This window comes from Gorilla gorilla, chromosome 8 (genome assembly GCF_029281585.2).
Source record: "Gorilla gorilla gorilla isolate KB3781 chromosome 8, NHGRI_mGorGor1-v2.1_pri, whole genome shotgun sequence".
Taxonomy (NCBI): Eukaryota; Metazoa; Chordata; class Mammalia; order Primates; family Hominidae; genus Gorilla; species Gorilla gorilla.
In genome coordinates, this window is record NC_073232.2 from 36,335,083 (window position 1) to 36,358,250 (window position 23,168).

Genomic DNA, 23,168 nt, shown 5'->3' on the forward strand with positions numbered 1-23,168 from the left:
ATATACAAGGACAAATAAGCTGGGTACAGTGGCTCATGCCTATAATCCCAGCACTTTGGGAGGCCGAGGCAGGCAGATCGCTTGAGCCTAGGAGTTCAAGACCAGCCTGCGTAACATGACGAAACCCTGGCTCTAAGAAAATTAGCCGAGCATGGTGATGCGTGCCTGTGGACCCAGCTATTTGGGTGGCTAAAGTGGGAGGATCGCTTGGGCCTGGGAGGCAGAGGTTGCAGTGAGCCAAAGCTGTGACACTGCACTGCAGCCTGGGTGACAGAGTGAGACCCTGTCTCAAAAAATAAACAAACAAAAGGGATAAAAAGACAAATATATAATGTATATAATATAATATAATCTATAAATAGATTATAATTATATCAAGATAGCCATAGAACAAAGTTGTACAACTACTAGAATGGGAGTAAATCAAGATTCCTTGGGGGTGTTATTTGTGCTGCAGAAATCAGGAAGCAATTAAGGAACATTCTGGAAATAAAGCGAGATGTTGAAACAAGTTCAGGGTATGGTATCTGACTAATTGAAAAAAGAAACAGGAACATAGGACCAATTGTTGAATTTCTGTGACTTTCCTGTAAGCTAGATAAGATTAACACTCTCTGGTCGTTTGGGGGTTTTTTTTGGTAATGCTGGTTTGCTCAGGAACTATTTCTAAGATAAATAGTAAAGTATCATAGGGTTGGTGTAGGATTAAATTAGGAAATATATGTAAAGTGTTTAACATGTTAACTATTACAATTATTATAGCATCAGGCTCTGGCTTGCTGGGTTAGTTATTTCCTTTCTTCTTCAAGTTCCTGTAGGCTAAGAGGCAAAGTAATACAAGCCATCAGGAGGACTTTAAGGGTCACCTGTGACAAACTTGAAGAACAATTTCTTTTTCTTTTCAACTTATAACTTCAGGGGTATGTGTGCAGTATGTGCAGGTTTGTTACACAGGTAAACGTGTGCCATGGTAGTTTACCACACAGATCACACCATCACCAGTTATTTATTTATTTATTTTTGAGATGGAGCCTTGCTCTGTTACCCAAGCTGGAGTGCAGTGGCACGATCTCAGCTCACTGCAACCTCCGTCTCTCGGGTTCAAGCGATTCTCCTGCCTCAGCCTCTCAAGTAGCTGGGATTACAGGCGTGTGCCACCACACCTGCCTTTTTTTTTTTTTTTTTTGTATTTTTAGTACAGATGGGGTTTCACCATGTTTGTCAGACTGGTATCGAACTCCTGATCTCAAGTGATCTGCCCACCTCAGCCTCCCAAAGTTCTAGGATTACAGGCGTGAGCCATCATGCCCATCACCCAGTTATTAAGCCCAGCATCCATTAGCTATTGTTGCTGATGCTCTCCTACCCCTTAACCCCCTACAGGTGCCCGGTGTGTGTTGTTCTCCCTGGCGTGTCCATGTGTTCTCAGTCAGCTCCAATTTATAACTGAGAAGATGCAGTGTTTGGTTTTCTGTTCCTGTGTTAGTTTGCTGAAGGTAATGGCTTCCAGCTCTATCCATGTCCCTGTAAAGGACATATCTTATTCCTTTCTATGGCTGCACAGTATTGCATGGTGTGTATATACCACATTTTCTTTACTCAGTCTATGATTGATAGGTATTTAGGTTGATTCCATGACTTTCTATTGTAAATAGTGCTGCGGTGAATGCACACATCTATGTATCTTTACAATGGAATGATTTATATCACCCTGGGTATATACCCAGTAATGGGATTCCTGGATCAAATGGTATTTCTACCTCTGGATCTTTAAGGAATCACCACACTGCCTTCCACAATGGTTGAGCTATTGACACTTTCACCAGCAGTGTAAAAGTGTTCCTTTTTCTCCACAACCTTGCCAGCATCTGTTGTTTTTTGACTGTTTAGTAATAGGCATTCTGATTGGCATGAGATGCTATCTCCTTGTGGTTTTGATTTGCATTTCTCTAATGATCAGTGATGTTGAGCTCTTTTTCATGTTTGTTGGCTGCATGTATGTCTTCTTTTGAGGAGTGTTGGTTCATATCCTTTGCCCACTTTTTAATGGGATGTTTTGTTTTTTTTCTTGTAAATTTCTTAAGTTCTTTATAGATTCTGGATATTAGATCTTTGTCAGATGGAAAGATTGCAAAAATTTTCTCTCCTTCTGTAGCTTGTCTCTCACTCTAATGATCATTTCTTTTGCTGCACAGAAGCTCTTTTGTTTAATTAGATCCCATTTGTCAATTTTTGCTTTTGCTGAAATTGCTTTTGGCAATTTTTTCATGAAGTCTTTGCCCATGACTATGTCCTAAATGGTATTGCCTATATTTTCTTCTAGGTGAACCTCAGTTTTTTTATCTGTAATGTGAGAGGGCTGATCCAGGTCATTCCAGGTGTGAGAAGTGCTATGGCGAAGACATCTGCTTAATTTTATTTAATGCACCAGTTTCCAAATATTTGACTGCAGTGTTTTGTTGTTTTGTTTAAGTCATTACTATTAACATTTTGCTGAACTGTTTCTCTGTTTAGAAACTTCTGAACTAAATGACCCTTTTGGTCTTTTCTAGTGCCCAAATGCAGGGATTCCACGGTTCAAAAAGCCATCTCCCATCTGGATGAAATGTATTTGAAAGCATCCTATGCTGGTACTCACATGCACTGTTGAAGTACAAATACAAGCCTTAAGCCCTGCAGAGTTTTGTTAAGCTATTCTTTTTTTGTAGGTGTGTTTTTTTTAGTACATTATATAAAAGCTCTTAATCAGTTTCACTTTTGTGCTTCTTCTTGATCTGAAATTGTGTTATAAATATTTATTTGTAAGGATGACTTTGCCATTTTAAGTGAACAGTGCAGAAAATGGTTTCTCTTTTATTGGTGGAAAACTAGCTTTCTGATTCCCCTGATTCACTCCTAGCTCTGCAAGTATCATTCTTTCTACTTCCTTTTCACATTGTGGAATATACTTAAGGTATTGTGGACTTTAGAACTTTCCAGAGCAACTCTCAGTCTTGTGTTCTTGCACTTATTCCATGGATAAAATTAATTACTGGTGGTCTGTTACTGATTAAAATGAAAAGTTAAAATACTGGATAGATTTTTCTTAATTTATTGTTTTTCTTCCAGAAATTAGGCATCTTCTGCATCACGGATGAGCTCATTGAGATCTATGACTTTGCCTAATAATTATAATAAAATTATTCTAAGCCTGCATCTCCAACCAGATTTCTATCTCCAGCTAGAAATGCCTATAATCCAATTACCTACTGAAAATATCCCACATGAATGTTTCACTGAACTCAACATGTAAAGAAAACTGCTGGTCTGTCCCATGACTGTTTGCACTTCGCAGCTGACCTGACAATTTCCTACTCCTTCCCCATGAGCATTGTAAATGTTCATGCACAATCTGGAAACGTATGAATGACCTGAGATTTTCTCTGTCCCCTAGCTTTTTAAATTCAATAATCACTAAACCATATTAACTGTACCTCTTTTCTGCCTTTGCTTTATATTTCCATTGCCACTGGAATACAAACTTATTTATTTTATATTTTTATTTCCTGGTTAAACACGGCCCCTTAACTGATGGCTTTTATAGGGAAAAGGAAACCCTACCAAATACTATTGTTATATTTTAAGTTAAAAAAATTCAGTAAAACAAATCAAAATAAAATAATGGCAAAGAAAGACCTACATGTTTAAATGTGTAAATTGAACTTCTGAACTTGATTTGTTTTACCTTGGATGGGTCAAACTTTCATAATAATTGATACTAGGCCACAGATTGGTGACAAAAAAAAAAAAAGACTATAGCATGAACTACTACAAAAGCTTCCTTTGTCTTTAAATCTTTTTTTTTTCTTTGAGACAGAGCCTCACTCTGTGGCCCAGGCTGGAGTGCAGTGGCACGATCTCAACTCACTGCAAGCTCTGCCTCCCGGGTTCATGCCGTTCTCCTGCCTCAGCCTCCCAAGTAGCTGGGACTACAGATACCCGCCACCATGCCCAGCTAATTTTTTTGTATTTTTAGTAGAGACGGGGTTTCACTGTGTTAGCCAGGATGTTCTCGATCTCCTGACCTCATGATCCGCCCACCTCGGCCCCCAAAGTGCTGGGATTTCAGGCGTGAGCCACCACTCCAAGACTGTCTTTAAATCTTTTTATGTGATACTCTCCATCTATCTTCTATATGACGGGCCAGCAAACTAGAGGCCACAGGCCAAATTCAGCTTATGAAATTTTTCTATACAAAGTTTTATTGCAGTGCAATCATGCGTCTTTGCTCACACATTATCTATGACTGCTCTCACCCTACAATGCAGGGTTGAATAGCTGTGATAGAGACCACATGGCCTACCATATTTCCTATCTGGTGCTTTACAGGAAAAGTTTGCCAATCTCTGCTTTATACCATGACTAGAATGCCCTGATACTCAAATCTAATCTTGTGACTCCCCTTCTCAAACTTCTCCAATGAATCCCTGCAGAAAACATTGTTGACTTCCTATGCATAGCCATTATTTATTCTTTCTTGCTGCAGAAACACAAGTTTATTTAGATATTTATTATTCCATTACCCCCACCCCATCTCCAATTATTCTAAGCTAATCACAGTAATTACATTTGGTTTCCTAGTGACTGGTTTTGAAAGGAGCATGTGGTATAATCCAGCCAATAAAATGTTACAGGAAGATTACCGCAAGCTTCCAAGTTTTCTCCCTATTTAAAAGAAACAGGTGAACAAAAGCAGCCCTTCCAGCCTTCAAATATTGTCTTGAGAGAGCATGATGATTGGAGCTGTTGCTAATTAGTCACCAAAATTGGAATCCCGGCCAGGCACAGTGGCTCACGCCTGTAATCCCAGCACTTTGGAGGCCGAGGTGGGTGGATCACAAGGTCAGGAGTTCGACTCTGGCCAACATAGTGAAACCCTGTAAAAATATAAAATATTAGCCAGGGGTGGTGGTGGGCGCCTGTAATCCTAGCTCCTCGGGAGACTGAAGCAGAAGAATAGTGTGAACCCGGGAGACAGAGGTTGCAGTGAGCTGAGATTTCGCCATTGCACTCCAGCCCAGGTGACACTGAGAGACTCTGTCTCAAAAAAAAAAAAAAAAAATAGCAGAATCCTATGATAACCCTGGACCACCAAAACAAATTTGGTTCCTATGTTTTTAGCCATTGTTTGTTCATCTAGTATTTACAGCCAGAATTATTGTAAGAATTTTTCCGGGGCCTACAGAATAAGATCTACTCGTTCCTACACTATTAAAAAGTGTTGCCTAAGCTTGCCTTATCTACATATTCAAGTCATTCCCAACTACTCCCATATCACACTATTTCCGCTTGGAAACGCAAAGTGCCAATAAACCCTACAAAATTCACTCACGCATCTTACCATTTGTATTTGCTTTTGTAGATGTTTCTTTTCTAGGATATGCGATAATCTCAGATGTTCCCTCTACAAAGGGTGTAGCCTCGTTGGGTGTTCCTTTCGCCAAGCGTGCAGCCTCATCAGGCGCTCCCTCCACCAAGTGTTCAGCCTACTCAGGCTTCTTTCCGCCAAGGGTTCAGACTCGTCAGGCGTTCCTTCAGATGTTCCTTCTGCCAAACACACAACGTGGTTAAATTTTCCTTCTGCTAAATATCATCCTTCTGACTCTTTATCTGGCAAACTTCTACTCATTCTGCATGTTTTCCTTAAATACTACCAAACTTTTCTCCTTCTTCTATTTTATTATTTATTTATTTATTTATTTATTTATTTTAGATGGAGTCTTGCTCTGTCGCCCACGCTAGAGTGCAATGGCGCGATATCAGCTCACTGCAACCTCCGCCTCCCGGGTTCAAGCGATTCTCCTACCTCAGCCTCCCAAGTAGCTGGGATCACAGGCGCACGCTACACGCCTGGCTAATTTTTCGTGTATAGTAGAAACGGGTTTCACCATGTTAGTCATGCTGGCCCCAAACTCCTGAGCTCAAGCAATCTGTCCACCTTGGCTTCCCAAAATGCTAGGGTTACAGGAGTGAGCCACCACTTCTGGACACTACCAAACTTGTTAAGGCTTTAATTGTCACCTTGGATATAAAATGTCTGACACATACTGAATATGGTAACGACATAATAAGTGATAATTATAAGCTCCCAAAGGGATTCTGGCACAGAGTGAACATTAATAAATTAGTAAATATTAGAAAAAAATAATAACAAGAAAAATGCTTAGTACCTTAATAAGTAGTAAATAATAAAAAATGACAATGATAATAACAAGGACAATGCTTAGTACCTTAAAGATGCTTGGCATTTATTTGTTAAGTGGACAAGTGGATAAATGAATAACATTTTTTTAGAAAATTCTGTTGGAAAAATGCAGAAATTCAATAGAGACAGCTCTACTGTATTATGAGCACCTTAAAGACATGGAATATGTGTATTCCATATTTGTCTCCTGCAACTTGCAAAACCTAACTTATAGAAGTTCTTTGATAAATATATAATAAAGATGTGCTCATACCGTTCATATTGAACAATGCATTGTGTCACATTTAGGTATCACAGTGACACTTTTGCTATTGTGAAAAATTTTAGTATTTTTATTATAATTTGTTGAGCCTAGAGTTAAGCTATTTGAATACTTATAATATTCATATTTTGGCCAGCAGGAACAGAGTATCTTTTTGTAACAAAATTACTATTAACACACTAATTATCCAGCAGATAGAACAACACATCTTGTTCTAATGAAATAAATATATCTTATTTGGTTTCAACTTAGAGGGAATGAAGTTGAAAATAGTGAGATCTTTTGGTACAAGACTGTGTAACATAACCTGCGCTTCTCAACAAAGATTTGCTTTTCTGACTTCTGCACTCAGTAGGTATCTTTGAAAAATAATATCCTATTGGTACTGATGCACCCTGGCTAAGTTTTGTAATTCTTGTTGACATTTGTTTATGGTGCCAGAAAAGTATTATTGAGTTCCAAATTCTAAAGATACTTACTTTTTTGTGACACAAGTCACTATGTCACACAGTTGATCCTTGAATAAGGGTTTTACTGTAGGAACCCACTAATAGACAGATTTTTCTTTTCCTTTGCTGCTGCAAGATAGTAAGACAAATCTCTCCTCTCCCTCTCCCTAATCAGCCTACTCAACGTGAAGGCAATGAGAATGAAGAACTTTATGAATAATAATTCACTTCCATTTAATAAATAGTGAATATATTTTTTCCTCCTTAAAACAGTTTCTTTTCTCCAGCTCACTTTATTGTAAGAATACAGTATATAGTACATATGACATAGAAACTATGTGTTAATTCACTGTTTATGCTTTCAGTAAGGCTCCAGGTCAACAGTAGACTATTAGTAGAGTTTTGGAGGAGTCAAAAGAAACAGATTTTCATATAAAGCAGATTTTCAGCTGCTTGGGGGATCGGCACCCTAACTCTCATGTTACTCAAGACTCAACTGTAATTAATTCTCATTTACTAAATGTAAACCATTTATTGTAAAAATTAAATAGAGCCCAGAAGTTCAAGACCAGCCTGGGCAACATAAGGAGACCCTGTCTCTACAATTAAATAAATAAATAAATACATACATACATACATACATAAATAATTGTTTCTTCATAGGTTATAATACTGAAATGTTGCAGTTTTTGTTATTAATTCCTACTTTTCATTATTAGATGTTCCATTCTTTGTGGCTTGTAATTCAGGGCATCTAAGCTACTTTATAATTTGTAATAAAATTTATTTATAAATATTAATTTATTGAATTGGATAACCTGATTATCCCCTATTACCAAGCTCATCAATCACACCAAGGGTTATACATTTTGTAAAAAGCCTAAGTTGTTATGACAATTGAGGAAACATACAATATACAAACTTAAAAACTGTTTTACTTATTTATACAAAAGTATTATATAAAATTTTAGGGAACATAATTAAAACATTTTTTTCGGATAATTTATGAGATTATAAACTACCTACAACTAAATTCTTAACTAATTCTGAATAATAAACTAAAAAAATTAAATCAAAGCTATATATATATGTACACACACACACATATGTATATATGTAAACACATCCTATTTCCATATTGCTTTTTTAATTGCTGTTGTATGATCAACATTTCCATAACCTTATGGTAGCACCACCAAGAGTAGTTTACTATCAGAAGTCTTACCTGGATTGCTATTTTGAAGATTTTTAGATATCTTTTGTTCATATTCCAAAAGGTGTTGATGAATGCTATGTATAAAAATGTAATAAATAAAACTATTATTTTGACACTGATATAAAAACATTTACCAAATTTATTAAGTTCTTAGAGTATTTCAGACAATATCAGAGCTAACATCAGAATATTACTTATTATATTACTTTAAGTTTGTAAGCTCTATGAACTTATTAATCTGGTAATTAAAGAAGAAAGAAAGTAGATGAAATACTCATGAATTCAGGGCAGGGTAACTCCGTAAATTCACTAGAGTTAGCTTGGCATAATGGAAAATGTCCTTAACTCAGAATAAGTTCTAGCGCAGTAACCAACAGGTATTTTTTCTGGAACAAGTTGCTTCTCTTAGGCTCAACGTCTTCTAAAAATGAGAATTTTAGAGCCTTATTTCACTAGGTTATTATAAAGATTTAACAAGATAACATTTTTTAATGCTCAAATAAATAGTGAAGCAATGAAATAATTGGTTCTTGAATCTTATTGCTGAAGCTATTTTTAAATTCCCAATAAAATCCAATGTGTTAGCCTGGTGCAGTGGCTCATGCCTGTGATGTAAGCACTTTGGGATGCTGAGACAGGAGGACTGCTTGAGCCCAGAAGTTCAAGACCAGCCTGGGCAACATAGGGAGACCCTGTCTCTGCAAAACATAAATAAATTACAAAAAACAAAAGAACAAAAAAAAGTGTTTCTTCATATGTTATAACATTCAAATGTTGCAGTTTTCTGTTATTAATTCCTACTTTTGGTTATTAGATGTTCTATTCTTTGTGGCTTGTAATTCAAGGTATCTAAGCTATTTTATAATTTGTAATGAAATTTACTTATAAATATATTAATTCATTAAATTGGATAACCTGATTATCCTCTATTACTGAGCTCATCAATCACACCAATGGCAGAAAACTAATAGATGTCAGCATCTGGCTTGGACTATTACTACTCTTTATCTACCTCCTGAAACTCTGAATCAACAAATCTTTGTTGGAATGATGCTTAGTCACTATGCTCATTTCCAGCTGCTGTGGAAGACAAAACCCTACCTTTATTTTTTGTAAGTTCCACAAAGATGCAAGTTGGTATTTCCTCATTTCTGAGATGCACTAAGAGCATATTGCACACAAGATCCTATGTGTTACCACATCTCATTTCATATATCACCTTGCATCAATATTTCTTGTATGAAAATCACAACTGCAATACTGGGTGACACCCATTTTGCTTTGACTCACACCATTTCCTTGGAGCTGGTTAGAAAGTAGTCAAATGTCCTTTTGGAAACTGCAAGAAATATGCAACACTTCACAAATCTGTGTGTCATCCTCGTGCAGGGACCATGCTGATCTTCTCAACATAGTTTCAATTTTACTATATGTACAGCTGATGCCAGCACGAATCCCTACTTTTATACCTGAAGACTGATCAGTCATGGATGAGGCTTAGCTCTGTTAAATCTAACCAACTTACTTGGGGTTTTGTGAAGTCTATTGAATGGCTTCATGGTGATGCAGAATTTGAAAATATTTTAAAAACTCGAGGTAGGGATGCAGGTAGCATGGGAGATTTTTACTTTTAGCAAAAAAGAATCACTTGAGGGGATGAGCACAAGTTGGAACCCACTATAACTTGAGAAAGATGACATGGGATCTTCCAGAATAAGATGAGACCTTCCACTACCTACAAAATGGTGCTACACAGATTATAAAGGTCCAGGGATGTAGTTGTGGTAACAAAATAAAAAGGGATCTCTAATTTCTTCCTGTAACATTATTTCAACCTGACTTACAGTTTCAAACTAATATTTGCTAGAGAAAATAGAAAGAAGCCACTCAAAGGATAACTTACCATGAAGGTCTAGGCCAAGTCCAGGCTAAGATGTGGGTTTCACATCAGGTTTTGAGTGTGAGGAGAAGAGTCAATTTGTTTACTATGAGTGTGGCTAAAGCTAAACGTCCTAGCTGCCAGAGCAGGGTGCTGGTACTTTGGAAACAATGGCTGAGAATATGTATGTGAACTGTAAAAAAATGTAATAACTTTGAAGTCTACATGTGGATCACCATGAAGACTGAGGGATCTGTATTAGTAACAGCATCCTGGTGGCAAAGGTCAATCATTACCAGACTGCAAGAGTAGTTTCAAGGGCAACAATGCAGCAACAGCATCAATGGAAACAACAAAATGAAGAGAATGGCCATTTCCCACCCCTCCAGTCTTTCTGACTTAAACAAAAGGAATGTCTTCCTTGGACTTAGGGAACCCCTTAGATTCTTTTAAAATTTCAAGGATGAAGGTATGGAAGACAGCCCCGGGGACACTATCAGGTTTTCTGCTAAAGTGGACATTTCAAGACCCAAATAACTAATTAGAAAAATCAAAATTGTGACACTATGTTTATCCCATGCATAGGGGATATACTGCAAATCAAGTAGACAACATTAGGACTCCTAGGGATAAAGTTGTTGAAAGTCCTAAAATAAAGAATCCTGGCCCATTACTCCTTCCAACTAGTCTAGCTTTTTGCCTAGTTTCTGGCTGATGAAGTGAACTAACTCACTGTCTTTCAAAAATTACCTGAAACAAACTATGAAATCTCACCTAGCCTTTAAATGTAAACATTTACGGATTAAATCTACTAGCAACAGCATAACCTCCTGCAGTCATTCCACACATATCTTCAGCACAGATGTCAATATTTTGCTGAAGGAGAATGCTGACTCTCTCTAATGATCCATGACATACAGCAAGCATGAGGGCTGTGCTAAAATAACAAAGAGATAACTTCATTATTAGGAACAGAAGCAATTTAATATGTGCCTGTCAGTGTAGAATTAACCATTTACATGTACTAATAAACATAAGTATGTTGAGTGCTCAAGTGTTTATCCTTGTAAATCACCACCAAGGCTAAAAGGAAGGAGCAAAAAGACTCATGTCCCACTGGGATATGGCATACTAGAAGTAGCTAACATAAAGTCCTTTGAGGGGCAAGAAAATATGCTCTGTTCACGAATCTTAAAGAGGCAAAAATTTAAGTGAAGAAATCTCTATTTCTTCCTTAGTCTGATAAAATATTTTGTTCTTCAAAATCAGCTAGAAGTGAGACAAATGAGAGCCATCTGAAGGCTTAAAACAATATTAGGAGTAATGATATTAGTAGTAGTCATAGTAAGTTCAGTTAATGATGCTGATAAGAACGTGTGAGACATTGAATTAAATGCTGTTGATATTCATAATGTTATTCCCACACAACTGTCCTTAAAGGACATATTATTATTCTCCTTTTCATACAGAAAATCATACTTGGTATTAAGTAATGTTTGCAAAATCAAACATATCAAGTGAGGAAGCTAGACATGAACCCATTCTTATGTGAATCAAAAGCCTATCTGTTTTTATCACTCACCTATGGCTTGTCTTTTTTTTTTTTTGAGACGGATTTTTGCTCTTATTGTACAAGCTGGAGTGCAATGGCACAATCTCAGCTCACTGCAACCTCTGCCTCCTGGGTTCAAGTGATTCTCCTGCCTCAGCCTCCCGAGTGTAGCTGGGATGACAGCCACCCGCCATCACACCTGGCTAATTTTTTGTATTTTTAATAGGAACAGGGTTTCACCATGTTACCCAGGCTGGTCTTGAACACCTTACCTCAGGCGATCCACCTGCCTCGGCTTCCCAAAGTGCTGGGATTACTGGCGTGAGCCACCGCGCCCGGCTGGATTATCTTAATTAACTAAAATGTTAATCCAATTAAAGATGTCTTTCTTCCCTCTACCTATACAAATTAGAAATAATAATACACTATGAATAAAAAAGGAAAAAAATGAGAAATTCACAGTATCTGATGATAGCAATTAATAGTCATGTAGGGATAACGTAAAATTAATATTCTTCAAAGAAAACAACTTAAAGCAAACAGTCATCCTAAAGACAAAATGATTTTAAACTATTTCAGATTAATATTGCCTTTTTTGTTTGTTTGTTTGTTTTGAGACAGAGTCTTGCTCAGTTACCCGGGCTGGACTGCGGTGGCACAATCTTAGCTCACTTCAACCTCTGCCTCCCTGGTTCAAGTGATTTTCGTGCCTCAGCCTCCCGAGTAGCTGGAACTACAGGCATGTACAACCATGCCCGGCTAATTTTTGTATTTTTAGTAGAGATGGGGTTTCACCATGTTAGCTAGGCTGGTCTTGAACTCCTGGCCTCAAGTGTTCCAACCACCTTGGCCTCCCAAAATGCTGGGATAACAGGCAAGAGCTACCATGACCAGCAAATACTGCATTTTTTAAAAAGTGTATAAAAAAACAGAAGTTAGAAAAATACTATAAATGTGTTAATCATTCAATATTGAATTATAAAGTAAACTAAAAAAGTTCATACTTCTTAAAACTAATACAGAACCACTTTAGCCAATAGAAAATAATGCAACCAAAAACATCAGATTAAAAATAAGAATCAGTCAGTATAATAAGAGAAGATAAATCCTACTATATACTGTTCTTTATGTTGACCAGTCCAAATAATTGCTTTTCTTCCTAACTGATAATTTGTGTTGATAGTTTTCACTATAATTTAATAATTTTAAGTAAATGTTATTAACATTTCTGACTTGAGTGTTATTACTCTAGAACACTACTCAAGTGTTTTTAATAAAAAAAGAACTACTATACCATTTAAACTTATCAACTGCATTTGCATTGGCATTTTTTGTCACTAAAAATTCCACAATTTCCTTGCTTCTTTTTGTTATGACCAGTAAAAGTGGTGTGAGGCAAGCCTGTAAAACAGCAAAGACAATTTATAATTCATGAAATTACATATTTCTCAGCTGAACTGAATACCTTGTATAATATCCTATGAACTTAAACATAAAATAGAAAGAAAATCAATAGCAGCCCCTTCTTTCTCCCTTTTCTGTGCTTTCCCATGCACTGCACCTTCGCTTGGAAACATTCAGCCTCCGCATCACCACATTAACTCTGGTTATCCCCAAGAATCTTTATATTCTAATGGTTTTATTGTTTCCCATCTAAAGCAGGAGCTTCTTGAGGGCAGGGGCTGTATCTTTTATCTCTATATCCTTAAACCCTAAGATACAGTAGTAAATACTTTGTTTTTTATTAAATTACTAATCTAAATTATTACCTCTAGAGCAGTGTTTCTTAAACTATATTCCAGAGAATAATTACCTTACCAGAAGCCCTGTACCCCAACAGATTCCACATTATCTATGTTCAAGAAATATTATAAAACTGTGAATTAAATGTCCGTTATCCAAGAAATGACCTGAACTTTGCCTAATCCTTATTTGACATTATAGTTTTGTGGCAGACATTAATATTTGACAAATGAGAATTTCAGGGATACGGTTTTGAAAGCTTCCCAAGAAAAATGGAGGTTTCCTCTGGTGATACAAACTCGCTGATTCTCTTCTATCAATGATCCTAATATCCCAGATGCCAGTGTCAGGCACTCCTGCTCTAAATGGGTGACTAAAGAAGTAGGCTCTAAATTAAAAGAGATTGGCTTCAAATGAACTTTGATTGCTTATTATAAGTGGTCCATGGGGTTTCTCCTATTACAAGACAATAGAATTTTATCTCAGCTATTAGAAATTCAGTATAAAAGTTTATTCTCAATTATAATGATAATACTAGGACCCTAATGCATATCTAATTCTTAAAATGCAATAATCCATTTTGATTCTGGTTTGTATTGTAATTGCTACTTAATTTTTGGGAAAATATCAGAAATATGAATAAAATGGCTTATTAATGAAAGTTCTAACTCATCTATATAGATTAGCATAATAGAAGCCACAAAATCACTTGAATTTTAAGGGACAATTCTGAGGAGAAAGAGATAATATTTTCTGCAATAGGCATAACCTATTCAAATATAACCATGATTAATCTAAAAAGGCTTAAAGGCATTCTAATAGAAGATGATTATTTATGGTTTATATAAGGAAAAATCGTTGTTTAAAAAATCTAAATTCTAGACGTCAACGCCATTATTGAGTTAATGTAAAATATAAACTATATATTATAAACACCTATCAACTGTCTTGAACACCTTGAAATCTTTACCAAAATATACCATGAGAGAGGAATTGATAACTGAAGTATTCACAGAGGCAAAAGTTGAGTAAGTGATGTGCCTAGGTGGGCACAGCAGCAAACTGGAAACATATGCTTTGTGTAAAGCTAGAACCTCTTCAGAGCATACCAGTCATATGGGCTCAAGAGACACCAGATTCTATCCTTTAAGAGGAAATCCAGATTTCTGCATGTCTCCTAAATTTTACACGGTGACTTAATTTATGCAGGCAAATTTTGCTTTCTTGTAGTTTTACACTAATTGGAAAGAAAAAAAAAACTTGGGTGGGAAAAAATGTTTGAATAAGTTTTACCTTTAACAAATTCAAATATTTATCATAAATGCACAGAAAAGCCATACTCTCTAATAGTTCTTGTAAAAATATTAATATTAAAGTAAAATCTTAGACAAGTTCTTTCAAACTATTTTCATTTGAGGAATGTTTCAGCTTCCAAATATAAAAAAACTTGCATATGTTAATGTTAAAACAAACAGATTTCAAATATTTTGAAAATAACATTGGTTAAGGTCTACCTTGTTTTTCACTTCGATGTCTGCACCACGGGACAGCAGTTTTGCCACCATTGACAAATTCTCACTATAAACAGTGTAATGGAGAGCCATGTTGCCATACACATCTACAATATTTGGACTGGGACCAGAATCTACCAGAATATTTGCACAAGCCTCCCTCCAGCATTGTAGAGCCTGTCAGTATTAAAGCAAGAAGTAAATTATAAATTATAGGAAATCAAAATTAATATTTCACAGGTTTCACAAACTAGTTGTATTTCAATGAGATAAATTCATTTTTATTCCACGTATTTAAACCAAATCCATCTGCTGCTGAAAGGACTGGCTACTATTTACCTTCATCAGAGGTGTCCTGTTTTCACTGTCACGGACGTCAAGCCGGCACTTTCTGTCTGCCAGAAGTGTTATTACTTCCACATGGCTGTTGACACAGGCCCCATGTAGAGCAGTCCTACGAGAGTGAGAGGACTTTTTAGGAAAGTTTAGTCCATTGTCTCAAAACATACAATGATTTATGTAATTGTAAACATTAAATACCATGCTCTTTCTCTGCCTTCAAAACAAATATTTAATATTCTCCTGAAGAAAGTACAACATTCATTCACTCTTATTACTCACTACATTAATGAAAGAGTGGCCTATTTGAATAGAAAGAGCTTGGCCTTTGGACTCAGTTCAACTTGGGCTTGAATAAACTCTACGGTCTTTCACTTACTAGCTGTCTCTTAACCTCTCTGTGCCTCAATTTTCTCATCAATAAAGTGAAGATGAATACAGCAGTTATCTCACAGGACATCACTGTGATGCCTCAGTGAGAATCTATGCAAAGTATTTTGAAGAGTTTTTAGCACATGTAACAGCTCAGTAATTGTTAGTTATTATAATTATAACTTCTACTTAACAAAGACAACATTTTAAGTAAAATAATACAATCATGCCTACTTTGTGGTGTGTTTTAAAGGTTACAGATAACACTGTATTTTAACAGTTCTAAGATGCTCAATTTCTCATATTTTAACATCTCTGACATTGAAATGCCACTTACAATTCATTATTTATTAGAACTATATTTGGCAAAAATTTAAACAATCTTTTATTGGTACATAAAATAAGGAGGCATCACACAATTCAGGGTGCCTTCCATGAAGTGGAATATGGTATATACAACAGGATGATGGTAGTCCTAATCACAGGATTAACACTTAAAGAAATTTTAGCTTTTAAGAGTACTACGCAAAAGGAGAGTTGAAATAAAAACAACAAATTGTTAAAACAAAGTACTCCTTTAATATTTTAAAAACTTCAAGCCAAAGAAAACTTGGGATTCAAATGAATAGGTATAGCTCATTTTATTTTGTATTTAGATTTACAGAATGTATATTAATTCATATTTAGATTTATGGAGGGAGTACATGTAAATTAGGTATTTCCAATGATTCATATTACTATTTAAAGCTGTTATAAATTTCCAAAATCGTGGTTGGTAGTTATCTTTTACTAATTTCTCACTTCAGAAGTATTTTTGTTTGAAGGATGAGAGGAAAAGCTTCAATTGAGATTCAGTCCTATTACTCCAATTTTAAGCCTCACGTTGCTGAGGCTGAGCAGGTAAATGTGAAATTTTTAAGGATGAAAGGGTCTTGAGAGTTAATAGAATGTGTCTTCTACATAATAGGCATTCAGCTTACATGTGATAAATGGATTCAAAGAATGGATAAATATAGTTGGGAAGTTCGATATCTTAAAAAACTGCTATAAATAAAGCACTTATATTTGCTACTTTATTTTCCTAATAATAAAACTACACTAAAATGATTAATCTGTAATTATTGACATATATATAATAAATCTAGATATAATAAAAATATGTTTCTAATAAAATGTACATGTAAATCAACAAGCACAGATAAAAAGTTTCTCTTCTGAAGATGCTAAAAGTTCACAGAATATACTAATCCACAAAAAGTAAAAATTAAAATATAGAAAGTGAAAAATTTTTTTATCTGTGCAAAATTCATATTCCTGCTCTTCCCAAAAATTATTTCATTAATAATAAAACTTTTACTAATAACATTGTACTTGCTCAATGCAGAAATCAAAGATACTAAAAAGGAAAAACATTTTATATTAAAACAAATGCCCTCAAATAACAAATTTTATCATATTTCGTACATAATTTCAGATAACACAAGACCATCATCTGTATGTATAAACAAACTGAATGTACCCTCACTTGGTACACCAAAATACATTTTCAAATGTCAACATACTTCTGTATATGTTTCTACCTTCAGTGGTCACATATTATCCCATGCTGTAAATTCACTGAAATGTATTTATAAAAGCCATTGTATGGATTCTTCTTAATACATTGATATTTTAAGCAGTGCTCAGAAAAGAAATTGCATGTATGTTTCCTTATTTTCTAAAAATATCTTAATGTAATAGAATTGATCACCAACAGGCATATACAATTTTTTTTAATATGGTACTTACCACCAAATTGTCTATTTGAAAAGTCATCTGCAACTTAAACTTTAAGCAGCAGTATAAATATCACTGCTCTTTATCCTCACAAACTTTGTGGATAGAAAACAGTATTTGATTCCTCTTTTAACTTAAATGCCTTCTCTAACGAGGAACACTAAATATTGTTTCCTGTGTGCATAAGTCACTTGCAGATCTAGAAAAAGGAGTTTGCCCAATTTTAAATTAGAGGCAAAGTACTTTTCTTAGATCTGCAATTTACATCTCTAATTTAAATTGCCCAATTTTAAATTAGAGGAGTTTTTTTGTTGATATGAGTGAATTCTCTGTAAAATGAAGATTTTTAAATCTATATATACACACATGCACATACATGTGTAGTAAATATTTTACAAGTATGCTGCCTTTTATTTTTTCTCAAATGCAGGGTAATTTTTGTTTTGCTAAATTAACCTTCACAATGCTTATTTCTGAGTGTCTTAGAAAGGTTTTGTCAACATAAAAATGTATCTGTGTAAATAGGCATTTATATTTTCTTCTGATTTTTTTCATTTTGTATATTAAAAATTTTTAATCTATATTCCATCAGGAACTTATTTCTTTTATGTACTGTAACTTTGACATTTTTTTCTAGAGATCATCAAACCCAAGAGAGTCTAGATTTTCTCCTGTTATTTTCCAGAAGTTTTATAGTTTTGTATTTGACATTTAGGTCCGTGATTCATTTTGACTTAATTTTGGTGAGAAGGTAAGATCTGATTCATTTTTTTTACGTGTGGGTATTCAGTTGTTCCAGCACCACTTTCTGAAGAAACCAACCTTTGTTTCATCATGTTGCCTTTACTTTTTCATCAAAGATTAATTAAATATATCGATGTGTCGCTATTTCTAAACTCTCTGTCTTGTTTCATTAACCTGTCTATTCTTTCATCAATATGATACTGCCTTGATTACCGTAGCTTTACAGTAAGTCTTGAAGTTGAGTAGTGCCTGTCTTTCCTCCAGCTTTGTTCTCCTTCAATATTGTGTTAGCTATTCAAGGTCTTTTTCTTCCCCATATAAGCTTTAGAATTACTTTTTCTATATCCATAAAATAATTTGCTTCCATTTTGATTAGAAGTGCATTGAATCTGTACATTGGTAAGAAATGACATCCTGATGATAGAGTTATTCTATTCATGAATATGATGTATCTTCTCCATCTGTTCAGTTCTTTTTTTATTTCCATCATCAGATATGGACAGTTTATGAAATTACATAACTCCCTCTACCTTGACCAAAGGACAGTGATGAATTCCTCATTCTGCAGCCAACAAGTCACCTCTGAGGGCCATGTGTCTAAACATAGACAGGAGGGTAAGAAAATGATAAAGACATCCTGGGAAAAATAGGAAATTCGAGAATCAGCAACTGTGTCTAAGTAACTCCTTTCCATTTCCCCAGGACACCTGTTGCTTCAGCCAACACCTGCTGGCATGTGCTGAGGATGCTGGTGCTGCTGGCTTTCCCAGCCCTGCCCCCGGGGCTGCTTTGGGTGTGTGCCTCTTGACCTTAGTGAGACTGTACTTTTTCATCCCCACCATGGGTGAAAAGTTTTCACAAATAAACGCTTTTTAAAATAATGCCAACTTTTGTATTAGATAGAGGTGCTGCGCGTGCAGGTTTGCGTGTGTCTTTTTGGTAGAATGCTGTATTTTCTTTTGGGGATATTCCCAGTAATGAGATTGCTGGGTCAATTAGTAGCTGTGTTTTACATCTTTTGAGAAATCTCCAAACTGCTTTCCACAGTGGCTGACCTAATTTACATTCCCAGTGATAGTGAATAGGAGTTTCCTTTGCAGCCTCACCAGCATCTGTTAACAAATGACCACTTTTATTCCAGACATAGATCATCTGTTAGTTTTGATTTTAGCACATCCTCTGAAGAAGGCAGTGTTTTTCACAACCAAAGATCATTTCACCTTCCAAACGTGTTTTTTTTTTCTCATTTTCTGATGGCATGCGGAACTTTCTGTCTGCATCAGTTTGGGGTATAAGTTAAGAGCATTGTACCTTGAAGTGTCCCATCTCGCTGTTCCCATGCAGTGTTCTGTCCCAGAACTCTTCACTAGCTTTTTACCCCTGTGGGCCCAGTAGGGAGAGGAGCCCCCCTGAAAGTCTTTCACCAGGCAAGTGACGAACTAAAGAATTACACAATCATGTGTGACTGTTCTCAAAGCTCCCAAACATAGAAAGGGGGACAGTTGCAGGTAATACAGCTTTATTAATGGCAGTAACATCTCAGCTCAGCAGGAAACATACTGTGGGCTATGAGAACAGGTTACAATGAATATTGAGGCAGAAAAAGTCACATTAATCACATATTAGCCCCAAAATGCTCTTGCTCAAATGGTAAATGTCCTTCCTGCACATGTGGCAATACCAGACTTGCAGAAAGCACACGTGGTGAGAGACAAAGCCTGCTGCCTGTCTGTGAGCTTCAGTGCCCAATGAGACGCAGCAAGCTTTCGCCTCTTCTTTCTACACTCCTGCTTTTATTGCACAGTACTTTTTTATATATGTTTTATTCCATTTTTGAATGTTGTATTCCATTGGTCTTTCAGACTAATGATGAAACAACACAACACAATTTTAATTTCCAAGTCTCTACAATATTTTAAAGGGGAAGTCACTCTCTTTTAATTCTCAGACTTTTCATGGATATTTTAATTTGTTTGCTCTTCTTTACGATAAAATTTCTACATCCAGAACACAGGTGGTATCTATATTGGAGTTAAAATCAACTTATTTTATTTTCTTTATTTTTTTGACTTTTATTTTAATCTCAGGGGCACATGTGCAGGATGTGCAGGTTTGTGACATAGGGAAATGTCTGTCAGCAGGGCGGGGTTGTTGTACAGATTATTTCATCACCCAGGTGTTAAGCCTGGTGTCCATTAGTTTTTTTTCCCGATCCTCTCTCTCCTTCCACCTTCCACCCTCCGATAGGCCCCAGTGTGTGTTGTTTCCCTCTACGTGTCCATGTGTTCTCATCATTTAGCTCCCACTTACAAGTGAGAACATGCCATATTTGGTTTTCTGTTCCTGAATTCTTTTGCAGGATAATGGTCTCCACCTCCATCCATGCCCTTGCAACGGTACATATACGCCATGGAATACCATACAGCCATAAAATCAACTTATTAATTAAAGTACTTTTGATGTCTTAATAATGTTGACCCTGCCTAATCATGTAATGTCATAATTTTTCATTTATACAAGTCTATTTTTAGGTTTTTAAGAAACATTCCGCACCAATTCCATACTAATTAAATTATTTTAAATAATTTTCTTTAAAATGTTGGCATTATCTCTTTTCCATCTATGAACACAAGACATTCTCATTAATTCAATTAACATAATTTGTTGTGTTAATGAATTTCCTAACGCGATGAGTCTCACTTGCATTTCTGGAATAAATGGACTTCCTAATGATCTAATATTTTAAAGGGTTGGCACAATGGTTTTTAACATTCAAAAATTTTACTTTCATATTAATATGTTCTAATTATGTATAATACTCTATACGGCATCAAACAAGTAAAGTTATCGTATCACTTTTTTTCATTTTTAAAATAGATCAGTTTTATTCTGCTAGTTCCATAAAAACAATGTAAACACAAGCGCTTTGTACATCTTTCTGGTGAATTCACATAACGCTTAGTTCCCCGATCCTTTGACCTCCTCGTCTTCTCCAGTTATTTTCTGTTTGGACCACTGGCCTCAGGAGTGGAGTAGGTTTGGTGCTTAGGAGAGAGCAATGTGGCTTTTTGGTATGACTCGTTTGCCCTCTCAGCACACTCCCGTTACTCCTAACACAAAGCTTGAGGTTTAAGTCCTTAAACCTGTAGGTTTCACTATCAGCTTTTTCTTTCTTTCTCTTTCTTTCTTTCCCTTTCTTTCTTTCTTTCTTTCTCTTTCTTTCTTTTCTTTCCTTCCTTCCTTCCTTCCTTCTCTTTCTTTCTTTCTTTCTTTCCTCTTTCTCTCTTTCTCTCTCTCTCTTTCTTTCTTTTTTTTCTTTTCGCATAGGCATTACTAGGGATGTGAATGGGAGACTGGTGTAAAAAGTGCTGAGGAGCCGAAGCCAACAAATTGCTTTAAACACAAGATGAAAATGCTCTGTTCCATCCACACAAAGAATCACCTAATACTGGTGTGAGGCATCTCACTTAGCTGTGGAGGAGTCCTTGGAATTAGATCTCAGAAAGACAGTTCTGGCTTTAAGACAGTAAAACCTTTTGGCAATGGGCCAATTGCCTTGAAAAAAAAAAAACAAAACAGAGTTCTACTTTAAAGACCTTGCAAGTGGAGAATTGTCCTACAAATATTCTTGGAAATGTTAACAGAGATAACTGACATGGGTAACTGGGGGCCAACCAGGAACTGTCAACAGCCAGATCTCAGCAAACGCAGGACAGCCAGTTAATAGTTCCTTCAGTTCTCTGATGGCCACAAATGTAATTTTATTTTATTTAGCCTTGTGGAGGTTCTGCAACAAATGTAATTTTAAAGGAATTGGGAGCCAGAAAGATAAATGCAACTCCTTCAACTATGTGACATGGCAGACTGATTAATCTGGGTTCCCAGAGTGTGGAGCAAGTGCCCTGCATTAGAGAATGGCCCAGGGGGAACTTGCATGATGCTGAACCCCACAGGACAGAATTACTTCAATCGCCTGCTCCTGACTACTATAAGGAAGAAGTCTCAGTGTCTCAGTTTGGATCTACACTCGGATTTACTTTTCTTTTCTTTTCTTTTCTTTCTTTCTTTCTTTCTTTCTTTCTTTCTTTCTTTCTTTCTTTCTCTCTCTCTCTCTCTCTTTCTTCTCTCTTGTTCATTTCTTTCTTTCTTCTTTTTTTTTTCTGGAGATGGAGTTTCCCTCTGTCACCCAGGCTGGAGTGCAGTGGTGCGATCTTGGCTCACTGCAACCTCCACCTCCTGGGTTCAAGCAATTCTCCTGCCTCAGCCTCCCCAGTAGCTGGGACTACAGGCGTGTGCCACCATGCCCGACTAATTTTTGTACTTATAGTAGAGACAGGGCTTCATCATGTTGGCCAAGCTGGTCTCAAACTCCTGAGCTCAAGTAATCCACCTGCCTCAACCTCCCAAAGTGCTGGGATTACAGACATAAGCCACCACACCCGGCCTCTATGCTTGTATTTCTACTCTTAGCTAATCTCTCTAACACACATGCCTTTCATTGGGTAAAACTGGCTAGGCAGACTAATTACACCTTCCTGTGTAATACAAGCCCCTCCCTGGCTTGTATTATCTCATAGTTGCCTTCCACTTGTGACAAGTGCTATGAATTTTCCTTTTTAGGAAGTGATACACAATTTTTTTCTTGAACAGGATTTTTAACTCAAAATAATGAGATAGTGTAAATATCATGACAATTCTGGAATGTCTGAAGTTTGAGACAAAGATTGTCTAAGAAAAGCTAAGATTGTCTTAACTGTTTATATGTGGTATCTGGAACATGGGCATCAGGAATCAAGTGATGCCACTGCTACTGGGCAGAGTTTTCATATTTTATCTAAACAAATGACACTGACCTACTTTAATAAAATTTCAGAAAAGCCATCTGGAATCAGCCCCGTCATGTCCAGATTGGAAGGTGTTTGGGGATCAATGAAACATACCAGAAATACTTTTCTTCCCCCAAAACAAATGTAATGAATGTCAAAGTATTGATACTAATTTAGATTGTGAATACATATTAAGTTTTGCTTCATTGATTGTAGCACTGGCAGCTGTTTTGCAGAACACTGCATATTAAACTG

At 36.1% G+C, this 23,168-nt stretch overlaps 2 protein-coding genes and 1 non-coding gene across 3 annotated transcripts in view; 1 reads left to right on the forward strand and 2 right to left on the reverse strand.

The window, feature by feature from the left end:
- Window positions 1-3,834, forward strand: part of LOC115935973 (outer dynein arm-docking complex subunit 2-like) — a 130,496-nt gene extending 126,662 nt beyond the window's left edge. The window contains exon 6 of the mRNA XM_055353360.2: window positions 1,384-3,834. Coding sequence (XP_055209335.2) covers window positions 1,384-1,446 — 63 coding nt within the window. The 3' untranslated portion in view covers window positions 1,447-3,834. The remainder of the gene's footprint in view (window positions 1-1,383) is intronic.
- A 1,363-nt stretch (window positions 3,835-5,197) lies between these two features.
- Window positions 5,198-22,988, reverse strand: LOC115935974 (putative ankyrin repeat domain-containing protein 30B-like). Its single transcript, XM_063709684.1, has 6 exons — window positions 22,945-22,988; window positions 15,196-15,310; window positions 14,860-15,033; window positions 12,897-13,003; window positions 8,181-8,245; window positions 5,198-5,586 (listed from the first exon to the last, which is right to left on the reverse strand). Exons 1-6 carry the CDS (start codon window positions 22,986-22,988, stop codon window positions 5,444-5,446), a joined length of 648 nt encoding a protein of 215 aa, XP_063565754.1. The 3' UTR covers window positions 5,198-5,443.
- On the reverse strand, window positions 9,516-9,622 carry LOC115936071 (U6 spliceosomal RNA). Its single transcript, XR_004071656.1, has one exon. It is a non-coding gene; the product is annotated as a U6 spliceosomal RNA (small nuclear RNA).
- Window positions 22,989-23,168: the final 180 nt, after the last annotated feature.